The sequence below is a fragment of the Callithrix jacchus genome, chromosome 14 (assembly GCF_049354715.1).
Source record: "Callithrix jacchus isolate 240 chromosome 14, calJac240_pri, whole genome shotgun sequence".
Taxonomy (NCBI): Eukaryota; Metazoa; Chordata; class Mammalia; order Primates; family Cebidae; genus Callithrix; species Callithrix jacchus.
The window spans coordinates 23515324-23528310 of NC_133515.1; the positions used below are offsets into that span (position 1 = coordinate 23515324).

At 41.2% G+C, this 12987-nt stretch overlaps 1 protein-coding gene across 21 annotated transcripts in view; it reads right to left on the reverse strand.

Moving 5' to 3' along the window:
• BCL2L11 (BCL2 like 11) overlaps positions 1-12987 on the reverse strand; it is a 93491-nt gene that overhangs the window by 63510 nt on the left and 16994 nt on the right. For 2 of the 21 annotated variants that reach the window (XM_035271992.3, XM_035271986.3), the window contains one exon: positions 8-7852. The exons of the other annotated variants lie outside the window; for them this stretch is intronic. In XM_035271992.3, coding sequence (XP_035127883.1) covers positions 7701-7852 — 152 coding nt within the window. In that variant the 3' untranslated portion in view covers positions 8-7700. Of the gene's footprint in view, positions 1-7; positions 7853-12987 lie in introns of those variants that run through there. 21 annotated transcript variants of the gene reach the window in all.

Consider the following 12987-nt stretch of genomic DNA (forward strand, 5'->3'; position numbering starts at 1 on the left):
CATCAGAACAAACAAAACAAAAATCACTTTGTGGTTCATGGATCACTCGGAAAGTTCCAAAGATAAGTCTCTAGAGGCAAGCCTATTTCACACACTCTTTCATGTTTCTGGGAGCTCCCTGACTGTAAAAACTATAGCCATCTATTAAAGATTAGGGTAGCAGAGTCCACTACATAACTTTGGTTAAATAATAAGAGATATAGAATGATTTCCTTTTTCAAAACTGGAGATTCAGAATTGCAAGAACTGAAAGCATCCCTACCCATTCATACCCAGTTCCATTTCAAGAAGTTACTCAAAAAAAAAAAAAAAAAAAAAAAGGAAACTACTGCCAAAGAAATGTGCCTGAAACATAATTAGAGCATAACAATCTGGCTTTTCAGTAAAATGACCATTCTGATCTTATTACAAGGTAAAAATTCCTATACAACTTTCAAACATCACAAAAAAATATGAGGTAAAATGGTTGCCCCATTCAAAGCAAAATAAGTAAAACCCTGAGAAACCTGAATGAGTTGGTTTCTATGAAAGTACGTACAATGATACAGACAGCTGTCTTCAGAAGGGTTACCCCAGGGCCAAATGAAAGTGTAATTGCATGTTTTGTCTCAATATTAATGCAGCCAATTAAGATGGGCTCAAGTCTGCAAACACTACATGGAGAGAAAAAATGTTTTGGGTTCTAAGAGCAATGGCATTTTTGAAAGGAGAAGAAAGAGAGAGGACTGCCCTTTCATTAAGCTGTCACTAACATTCACACCCAGTACATTCATCTGTTTACTAATGAAACCATTAAAAGCTATGTGACAGCCAGAAACGAAGGAGAACACAAATGTGAGTTGTCAAAAGATCCCATTATGCATTAAGAAGATTGTATTCTCCATGTGCCACCAGGAAAGCATTATACTCAGAGGCGAACAACAGTTCAGTAACATGTGTACAGGAAAAGAGATAAGATTCTTGGATTTTCACTGCTAGTCACGTGTGACTTATGCTAACTTACTATAAAAATGGGCGCACTGTACTCACAATTAAACATACGTATTACGTTTTTGCCAGAACAGAACGTAAAAACCTACGCTAATAGGATTTTGTAATAATATGAACATAACTTCCTGTTTTTTATTTTTGTAAAAGGCTAGTAAAACTGATACTGATTCATAGCTCTATAAAAGCACTTAAAAGTGAACACTTTGAAGAGTTTTTGCCAATTTCTCTAAAAACCCTTGCCTCATCTTCTCTCTCCCCTAGCCCCTACCTAAGTGAATTTAACACTAATCCCACAGAGACTGAAGGCGTAAGAGAGGCAGAATATCACACCACCCTGTGGGGGTGGTAGAGAGGAGTGGGGGACACACACCGATCTCCTCCAGAGTTAATCCGCACTCTGTGAATAAGCCAGAGGGAGGAACAGCTGTAAGAAGCCCTGGTAGAGAAACTCAAAGGCTGATGAAAGGCAAACTTTTGATGTCAGGCACAGCCTCTGATACTTTGATTGTACCTGTGTCACACAAAAATTTCTAACAAATCTATAAAAGGTCTCAAAATTAATTTTGAACAACTAAACTGGGAGAAAACAAAATTTCTGGGTAGATGTGATACCAGGTAATGCTAATGTCATAGTTCCTTTTCCTGGGCTTACAGCCCTTTAAAGAGTTACTATTTTTAAGTTTTCTTTCCTGATTCAGAAGCTTTTAACAAGTTAATTCACCCTTAGGGGAAGAAGAAAAGTTTTTGTTTGGGCACCCACTGCACAAGGGTCTCACGCAATCCTCCTAAAGGAGACGCACCTACCCATATGCACAGGTGAACATCCAGCCAGCAAGACATCATCACCCACCTCTCCTGAGCTTCAGGCTCCACCTGTTTCTCACTACACATGACTGAGAGAGAAAACTGCCTTCAGCCCTGGGGTCAGAAGTGAAGAAAATGCCAATAATCAAAAGGACATCTGTGAAATATAGATTGATGTTTTATAAAGTTGGCAGACTGGTAAAAATTGCTGGCCAAGTTATCCAGTACTTAATAAATCAATGATAGTCAGAAAACCACTCAACAAACACAAAAACTCACATGCCAGACATTGTTCTAGGAGATGCTCTGGGTACAGCATCAAAGGAGGCCATGTTCTGCTTCCACGGGGCTTACATTCTTGTGGATTAACTGCTTGATTTCAACTAACTGCAAAATTTCTTTTGGACAAGGAGACATACTTTATACTTTTCCTAAGACAAAACAAATATAAATCCCCCATCAATTTCCCCCAACTTGTAGATGAAGTCCACTAGATTCCCTTTAACACCTTGACTTGTGTCTGTGGTTTAGAAGGTTCCACATGGCTTATGCTTGGGCTGGCAACTGCAAACACCACCAAACACCATCAAAGGGGCAGTCTCTGTCAGAAGCCAACCTATCAAAACTAGCACTTAGTGAATGCATTCAACCTAGCAAGCAGCAAGAAGATATATAAGGAACCCTGGTGGATAATTTTAACTTATATCTTAAGAGACAAATGCCCTGATAGCTTTCGGGGAAGCAAATAAGCAAATGGCCTGTTTCTTTTACAAAAAGAAAAGTTCAGTAGCTAAATTTAATTAGCCTAAATAAATTCATAAATACATCCCTAAGCTCTGGTAGAGAGAAACGGAGGGTGTGAGGGTGTGCGCTGGGGCAGGAGGAGGATGGACTCTTACAAGTTACTAACCAACTCTGGTGCAGATGGTTTCCCAACCAGACCCTAGTGGGCAAAAGGTAAGAAACCATGGCAATGCCCTCGAGCCCTGAGATGTATCTTTAGAATTTAAGAGTTAGGAGAGTTGTATTAGCCAAAGATAATGGTTTAGAGACTAGGCTTATACTGGAATTGGCAATAGCTACAGATTACTAAGACAGCTATTCACTGTATTTAGGTGTAGTTTTAAAAAGTTATTATGGAAATAGACACTATAAATTACATTTTGCAAAAGAAACTGACCTGTTGGAGCTACTCTAACAAGCACCTATCATTTTTTTAAAAAAACCAGTTTCCTTTTTTGAGAATACAAATACAGTTCTTATTCCTTAAAGGAATAAAGCTAAAAGTAAGGGCAAACACTCATCCTGCAATAAGACCTAGCTAGTGTGTACACAGTAGTATAAGATTATGAAGATTAAATGACAAAAACTCTATTTTTACTATTTTAAAAGGAACCCTATTCCGGTATTTTAAAAACGTAGTTTTAATCCATTAATACAGTGCAACATAAAGTTCAATTATTTCTTAAGTGACAAAATACCTTCTTCGAGGATAGAGAAAGCCTCTCCTTAACTTCATCACTAATTTAATGTTAGTGAGAGTTGTATTTGGTCTCACACCACCTGACATCTACCAGGACAAATGAATGGGGTCTCTCAGACCCCCAGTGGCACCAAACAGCACCAAAATTAAGGTTTTTATTTATGTTAGTATCAGTTTGCTTTGCCATCACGATGGCAAAGCAATCCATCGGTATGGTCTTCCAAAAGTGTGCCCGGAGTCCACGGGGTTTGGGATATAGCAATTTCCAAACACTTGATGCTCCACCCTCACCCCTGTAATCCTACCTGGATACTCAACCCAATTCCTCCCATCCTAACATAGTCGAGGTATCAAAAAGATAACTTAGGTTAACATTTCTAGTTTATAAGTACCAAGCATAAATATTTTGTTATGTGCAATGTGTCTGACCACTGTAAATGTTGATATCTCGTCAATAAAATGGCTTTATTTGAAATGAAAGCTCTTACTCTGTAGGGAGATCAAAATTTTAACTTGGCAATTTTATGTGAACACGAAAAAATTCTTCAAAGGGGAAATTCTGATGAGGTGCATTTTTACCCACAGAAAATGTAATTTCAGCATTTATGAAAGCATTTCACTCCATAAACCTGGCACTATTTTTTTTTAAAGCACAATAAAATGTAAACTGCTCTTGAGGTAAAGCGATGCCAAAGCTATAATCTGCAGCAGAAACGCCAATCCTGTAAGAAGCAGACTCAGGCAGAGGGGACTTCCTTGGTAGATGCACATTGTCCTTCTCTTTACTTGTGAAAAAAAAAGCCACTATTCAAAACTTTTATAATGCAACATGTCAGACACAAGCAATTTTTGCCAAAAGTGTGATCTTCACACTTCTTAGAAATGATTTTAGAAGTCCAGAACTTACTGGTAACATTATTCCCTATGAGAAAATACCATGAAGTATATACTTAATCCATTTTTGGAGGAGTGGGGTGGGTATTTTCCAACACCAAGGAACTTTAGTTCTACTCAGAGATTCATGTTTCTTATCAAACTATCCTGGTTCAGCAACAATTTCCAAACTCTAATTTAAAATCTTAAAAGTTCAGCAACTGAAAAATTAATACCGTGGTTAAGTGGTTGATAGTGAAATCAGGCCGGGGCTTTCACAGAGGACTTTCTGTACTGCGAGCAGCCAAGGCAGGAAAATTTTTTTTTAAAGAGACTGTCAGTTCATAATGAGCTCAGTATCAGTCAGGCTAAACCTTCTGATTTCTCTTTAATGTTCAAGAGATTGTATGTCAAGAGCCTCTACCCTAGTGTTCAAAGGAACTGAAATCTCATCATGACATTCTCACTCCAAAACACAGCTGTTCTCTGTGATGATGCTGTAAAGTGACATCTGATGACTCAGGCATGTGTACTGGGAGGCCGGGCATATCACACACAAGCATTCTCAACTGCAGCCTCAGTCTGGGAACAAGGTTTGTGCAACCCTCATTTCTGAGGGGCAGCTGCTGTTTTAGTTCCCATCTTATCATTACTGGAGTTTCAAGTGTAGCACCAGAAACCAAATTAAAATTCACAGAACACTTCACTCTGCACTGTTTTTAGATGTTCAGATATCTACAAATACTCGGGTAGAATCAAGATTAGATTTTCAAGTAATCAGCATGAATTAAGCTTTAAATCAATATTCAATCAGAACTGAGAGAGGATTTTATACACATAATAGAACATACGTAGCCAAAAAGTTGCACGTTCTGTCCGGCACTTGTAGGAAATAGCCAAGCACAGCCTTGGGAACTGCAGGGCTGTGAGGAGAGAGAAGGCCTGTCCTTCAGACATGCAGGCCTGTCCACCTTTACTCTCTGGAGAGATTCTGCTTTAACCACCAAAAGCAATGAAAGATCCTCTAAAGGGCTATTTCTTTGTGGACTCTGAAACCAGCTTTACACCAATTCCACTAGATACTCCAAAAATGTTTAGAGGAGACACCGTCTCTGTCTGCAGGTGGGCTTTCTGAAGCTGGCATTCACTTAGAGAAAGAAAAATTCCAGCATGTTTATTCAACTCTGTTAAGTCTCCTACTTTAAGTATTTTCAGAAATATCTTTCTACATTCAGAGTTATTAAAAGCTTACAGGCGGAGGGAAGCAACAGACAAGTCCACTAATGTTTCCTTATGAAACCCACCTGAGTGATGGAGCTGTTTCTAGTCCAGTCAGCTACACGGCAAAAGAGAGCAACTGACATCACTATTTGTGGTAAATGCTATCAGAATCATGTGTTTGAAATCCTCAACTCTGATGGTTCTCAGAAATAATATAAGCAAGAAACCAACGACACACACATACACCTCCCTCCAGGTCTATTTCTCACTTGCATCATTTTATGTTTTGGCAAACCCAATCAATTCCACTGAGCAACTGGATGAAAAGAAAAGCCATGAGGTATAAAGTGACAGCATTAGTACTCAGTTTCCTCAATCTGTCACCTGGAACATATTTGTGTCAAGCCTGGGCAGTCATATGAATTCAAGACAGTGCTTTAAAAACAGCTGTTAGGATAAAATACTATCAATAATAAAGTTTATGAGATAAGGCCAGTGTTTTCATACTTATTCCTTCAGCGTGCACTGCCCATTACCTTTATGTGGCCATGGTCAAAAGAAACTGATTTCACCAATTTCCAGCCTCACCATTTTAAAACTGCCAGTAAACCAATGCTGTGAAGTTGGACATAAGTCTGGAAACTAGTTTTCATAAGATTTTCCCCTCTTTCACTATTATCTGTCTCTTACAATAAAACTACAAGTCTAAAGACATTAAAATTAATATATTATGCCTTTTTACTCATTTCTCATTCAACTTCAGAAGAACTAATTATCTATGTCACCAGAGCTGTCCCTGACACACACATTAACATATTTACTAGCAGCTGGGAACATGCCAGGAGCAAACCCAGACTGAGTTGTAATCCCCATATTCAAGGACATTCCCAGCTGAGTCACGACAGAAGCCCAGCATCTTCTAACATGTGGGAGACCTGGGCAGGAGCCCTCTGTGACTCCCAGCCTGTTTGCCTACTTCCTGGGACAGATGCACATTTCCTAAGGCACTGCTGTCCTGGAGTGCTACGACGTTACTCCTCATAGAAAATCTTGATTCTGCCCCTGCGACTATAAAAAGGAAATCTACAATCCCTCTCAATCGCCACCCCACTTTTTGTCAATGAACCTGCACCCGAAATGGTCCTAAATCAGTTCCTTCCATGAGCCTTTTATGACATCCCCTGGGAAGTCCCTTGACCACCTGGCCTGCCTTGGTGTGCTCCTGTAATCACTGCTCTGGATAGTGTGTGACAGTGTTCTCTCAGAGAAGGACACAGGACAATGAATACCGCTACTGCTCCTTAATTTGTCTACGCTGACCTTGTCCTAGTAAGTCTCTGGGACAGCTATAGGTCCATTTCTATACTTTAGAGTACTTTCAGAAGATTAAAAGTATCTGTGCCATTTCATTCTGAAAAACAAAAATAACCCCCAAACTAAGGACAACTAAATGAAGACCAACCCTGAACTTACTTTAGTGCAAAAACACAAACTCCTATATTTCTTCTACTCACAATGTAAATTATCCAGTTTATTTCTCCACAAGAAGAAAAATGCTTTAGAGACCTTTTTAAAAATAAAGATATAACTCTATATACATTGATTCACTTAAGACCATTCCTTAGAATTAAAACGCTTAATTTGAAGTTACTGTAGTTGTTTCTAGTCAAAAAACGAGATCTGGGCAAGAGGGGAGGGAGATGAGAATTTAAACTACAAATATAAGTTTCTGATGACACAATAAGTGTGGCTTCCTCTGTGTAATTTAAAACCAGTAGCAGGAAATTGGTCACGAGCATCTTTTCTCCTAAACCTACATTAAGGTCTCAGGCATTACTATTTTCATCTCCATGACAGGGAAGACCAAGACACAGGTCAAAAATAAGAGGAAAAACAAAATCCTAAAAAGCTACACCTTTAACAGTTTTTAAAATAAAACAAGGAAAAGCCTATCAATTTTATTTACATGGTTAAAACTTACAATGGCTATATACAAAGTGAAGTACAATTTAACAGATATATGGTAATTGATAACACACTGCAGGGCTGAGACATAAATAAAGGCTTCTCACTTAAAGTCACAAAAGGCAGCTGCTTCTTTTTATCCCATTTTGAATAAAAAGAAAAACTTTTCTCCTTGATTTTGCTAACCACTCAAGTGGTCACTGAACCTCCCTAAGAAGAGCAATTCCAAGGTAGGATCCAGTGGCTTCATCTGTAAACCATAAAAATGTTTAATAAGTAAATTGTGCCATGTCTTCTCAGACAGATAACTTCTTCCGTGACAAAAGAAAAGGAACAGGTGGTCTCCATTAGCGCCAAGTGCACGTTAAGGATGTATAGAATTACGTGCTGAAAGACTGTGAGTTCTGGTGCTTTTGAAGGTCTCCCATGTGTGTGGGTTCACACGTTCTTCCTGCTTCTCCCCGATGCCCCTCACTTTCCAGGGCAGACATGGCTGCTGACCAGTGAGTCTGTATCCTAGGTGAGAAACAGACTATGTGATACAGATAGAGTCGGGATTGTTCCGGCGGTGGCTCATGCCTGTAATCCTAGCACTTTGGGAGGCTGAGGCAGGCGGATCACTTGAGGTCAGGAGTTCGAGACCAGCCTGGCCAACATGGTGAAATACTCATCTCTACTAAAAAAAAATACAAAAATTAGCTGGGCATGGTGGTATCTGGCTGTAATCCCAGCTACTCGGGAGGCTGAGGCAGGAGAATCCTGTGAACCTGTGAGGCAGAGGTTGCAGTGCACCAAAATCGCACCATTGCACTCCAGCCTGGCCAACAAGAGCGAAACTCCATCTCAGAAGAAGAAGAAAAAGAAGCAGGATTGTTCTAACGCTGTGTAAGCCAGTTCCCCACTGGCATCAACTCCCTACACTGCTATGACCATTGCAAAGGACCATGGCCCTAACACCCTGAGATTTCCAAGCAGGCTAAGGCATTTGCCCCAGGGCTATTAACAGGCCAGTGGGAGGACCAAGACTGGGGTGGGTCACCTGCTGGAACCTCCCACTCCATACATCACACTACACTATGAGAAAGAGGAGCAGAGGAACACAAAAGTGAGTCAACACCATGTACTGTGTGTGCCAGGCTTTCTTTGGAGAGAAGAGAGTTCTAAGCTTCAAATGAGCACACTGGTGAAATCCAAGTGAAAAGAGATGGAACTGCTGACACTCATACACTGCATTAAACACCATTCAGATTCTCTTTAAATCAACAAATACTGCACTCCTGCTATATACCAAAGTTTTTCTTAAGTTGGTAAGTTGTTTTGACTAATTTAGTAGAATTTATGCTCAAGTATCAGGAATACTGAGGTATAAACTCACGCATATACTAACATTGTATCTATTCAGAATTCATTACTAGACTACTTTAGATTTACGCATTTCTCAAGGGACCAAATTACAGACAAATCAACAAGAGAATAAACTTTTTTTTTCTTTTGAGACGGAGTTTCGCTCTTGTCACCCATGCTGGAGTGCAATGGCGTGATCTTGGCTCACCGCAACCTCTACCTCCTGGGTTCAGGCAATTCTCCTGCCTCAACCTCCTGAGTCGCTGGGATTACAGGCAAGCGCCACCATGCCCCAGCTAATTTTTTTTTTTTTTGTATTTTTAGTAGAGACGGGGTTTCACCATGTTGACTTTTAGTCTTTTCTCCAGCACACTTAACCCACAGCAAAGTAATTCACTAACAAAATCAGGTTATCAAGCTTGGCTCACCTCAGACACTTTCACAGATGCATGAGCCTAAGAGAAAAACAGATTCCATCCACTTAAGCTGCCTTCTTTTTAAAAAAGTATCATAATCACTCCTATAAATTGCTAATAGTAAAATGTTTTGGGAACTGGAATGGGAAGTATGTTATGACCCAGGAATACAATATATTTTGGGGGGAAAAGGCCTCAAGGTAATTCAAACAGTTGAAATCCTTACATTGAACATGTTTTCATTTAACACACATACTCTTATCAAATTGAAATGGTTGACACTATTTTTTTTTCTAATTTAATCTTTAAAACCATTTCACTCCTAAGCAAGGTAAGTCCAAACTAAATCAAGCATTATGTACTGTGCAGAGGGCAGTCTGCCAGCACCAAAGACCTGAGTTCAAGCTGGGGCTCCAACACTAAGCACAGCCCAGACTCATGCCCAAATCCCCAAGTTGAGTTTCCTCACTCTGAAAACAATGTCAAGTCCCCACTCTAAGGTCTGCAGAAACAGCCTATGCAGTCAACTGGCTGGCAGACTGTGAGCGCAGATGTGTGACTAAAAGGGAGACACGCTCCATGGGAAGCCCTCACTCCTGCCTCATGGTTCACACAGAAGGGCAGAACAGGAGGAGAGCTGCCTGCACGAGCTCAGTCTCAGGGCTATTTCTTGCCACACCTGTCTTGGCAAAGCACAACTCTACTTGCCTACCTTGTGGATCTGGTCCAAGGCAGAAAAGAGAAAATACAAAGTGAATTTTGGATCCCAGAGGACACCGGGGATACCAATTCATTCTAGGCAAATACTTAAAACCACAAAGGCCTAGCCTCTTACAAATGGGTTACACTGGGTGAATGTTGTTTATACTGACTGTTTACTTCTGCTACCTCATAGCATGTGAATAAAGGTTACAAAGAAGAAGGATCCATAAATCACTCACTTAGAAATACCAAAATTTTGATTATCGATGGCCAATAGTCTGTCTAAACTGTCTTCTCACTAAAGGAGTTTATCTCAGGGAAAAGAAGGAAAAAGCAGTTGTAAAAGTCTTGATCTCAGTCACACGATGAACATTGCTAATGTCAAATCAATGAGCAACCAGTGTACCCCTTATTTTGGGAAAAAGTTACATAATTTTGGATTGCAAGAAAAAGCAGTCCAGTCTGTGTCTCATGTCTCAAGACACATTTTGTTTTTGTTTTTACTTTATTTTATTTTTTCAGATGGGGTCTTGCTCTGTCGCCCAGGTTAGAGTACAATGGTGCGATCTCGGCTCACTGCAACCTCTGCCTCATGGGTTCAAGCAATTCTCCTACCTCAGTCTCCCAGGATTACAGGTGCCTGCCACAGCGCCCAGCTAATTTTTGTATTTTTAGTAGACGGGATTTTCCCATCTTGGCCAGGCTGGTTTTGAACTCCTGACCTTGTGATCCACCCGCCTCAGCCTCCCAAAGTGCTGGGATTACAGGCGTGAGCCACTGCACCCGGCCCTCAAGACACAATTTGAACTATAGTCAAATTTCTGCCAAATCAAATAAGCCATCTCTGGCAGGTGTCCCCAGCTCAGCCCCAATTCAGACAAAGCTGGGGTGGGGCGGGTTTCCAGATGTCTCGAGGTTCTTCTCAGGATGTTGTTCGATTCACTGGCAGGTAAGGGCTGATTCAGACCTCCTCTCCCCACCCCCTCCAGGTGGTTTCTAGAAAATATGTTCTTTTTTGTTTGCTTGTTTGTTCTGGGACCCGGGGGATTTGAATTATAGTAGCATTTCTAGATGAATTCACATCCCTGCGAGTTTCCTATATTCCTGGAACGACAGCTCCTTTACATGGAGAGCAGCAGAGAGCATCTCATTGGTCATGCTCACTAACCTACCAGGGATGAGGACTCACTGAGGAGCAAGGAAAGATTCCTTTGCAAGTTTCTACCAGGTGCTTTCTGTTAATTTGCTTATGGAAAAACTCCCCGTGACCCTCAGAGGTGACCACTATGTCCTTGCTTGATGACTGAGTAAGCTGAAGCTCAGAGAGACTCACTGATACACCCAGGCCCCATGGAGGGCAGGCAGGACTCAACCCAGAACCTTCCCCAGACCCAAGAGCAACCTGGTGGGGGAGACAGCTACCAAGAGCAACCTGCCAGCACCAGATCCATCCATGAGCCCACTGATGGCGATGTTCCCTGAGACACTACTCACTTGGCAAAAAATAAAAAGGCAGACCCCCAAAGAGTAAATCAGGGGGCTAATGTTCACCTAGAGTACTTCTGGTGATGGTCATTAAGGGCCCCAAACTTGATCAGCCTAAACAAAATCTTTACCAACGCAAAAGACACAATGGTTAACACTGAATCACATAAGCAAGCCATGCATTCCCATTGACAGGCTGCTAGGAATGCCGAAAACAAAGATTAAAATTATTAAGAGCAAAATTTTTAATATGTATTATTTATCAAGTTTGTTCTGATTATAAACATAATACTAGTTATAACAATTTTGTACATACAGAAAGGCACATAGAAAAGACCACCTGTGGCCGGGAGTAGTGGCTCACGCCTGTAATCTCAGCACTTTGGGAGGCTACGGTGGGCACATCACTTGAGTTGAGGAGTTTGAGACCAGCCTGGCTAACATGGTAAAACCCTGTCTCTACTAAAAATATAAAAATTAGTTGGGCATGGTGATGGGTGCCTGTAATCCCAGCTACTCGGGAGGCTGAGGCAGGACAATCACTTGAACCTGGGAGGTGGATGTTGCAGTGAGCTGAGATCGTGCCATTGCACTCTAGCCTGGGCAACAGCAAGACTCTATCTCAAAAGAGAGAGAGAGAGAGAGAGAGCGAGAGCGAGAGCGAGAGCGAGCGAGAGAGAGAGAGAGAGAGAGAGAGAGAGAGAGAGAAAAGACCACCTGTAACCTGAATACAACAATACCCACTACTAAAACAGTTTAATGTATTCTCTTATGTTTTTGATATGCCTATGAACTTCTTTAATACCAAACTAGACTACCATAAATAATCTTGCAGCTTTTTAAACTTAATATCAGGCTAGAGGCATTTCCCCCAGGCGATTATTCTTTTTAACACCACGAAGACAGCACCAGTCTGGGTGTATAAACAATGCTGTGATGAACCCCCTTGCACAAATGTTTCTGCTAGCATTTCCTGGGGGGAAAAAAAAGGAATGTCAGGTCTTCTGCTCTGTGCCTGCAGTGCAGGGTCTGAGAGATACAGGTGGCAGAGCTTACAGCCAGCACAGGTCCAAGCCTGTGAGGTCTCAGAGGACATGTGTTTGGCTTGGGTCCACAGTGTAATGAGACCTGCAGAGAAGGAAAGCAGAAAGCAGTCTGAAGTCAGCTGCCCCAGCACAAGTCTCCGCCATTGACCGAGCAGTGACCAGAGGTGAACTAGACTAGAAATTTCATCACAGGAGGAATATGGCAAAAGACTAAGGCTGGCCTAACAAAGAAGGAATGGAGACAACTTTATTCGGGTATGGGAGGTTGAGACAGGGGCAGGGAGAGGTGATGGTTCACCGGGAGTCCCGTGACAGGCAGACCTGGGGTGTGTGGAGACTGGGCCAATAATCAGATTTAATGGTTTTAAAGTAGGTGAAGTAGCAAGCCATCAGAATGTACAGCATTCAACTGGCAATTACATGTGTATCTCTAAACCTACTACAAGCACCCTAAATATAAAACAAGTCAGAATCTTTAGTAAGAAGTCCCCCTAAGGCATGCAAAATTGGATTTGGGTTACTCAGATATTTTCAGGAGTGATGTTTGAAAACAGCACGGAGCACACCCTATGAGCACACCATGAGAGTCACACACAGTAGTGTTACAGCAATAGATATTATAGTTATCTTCTGAAAGAGATGGCCTGGATCATGGCTA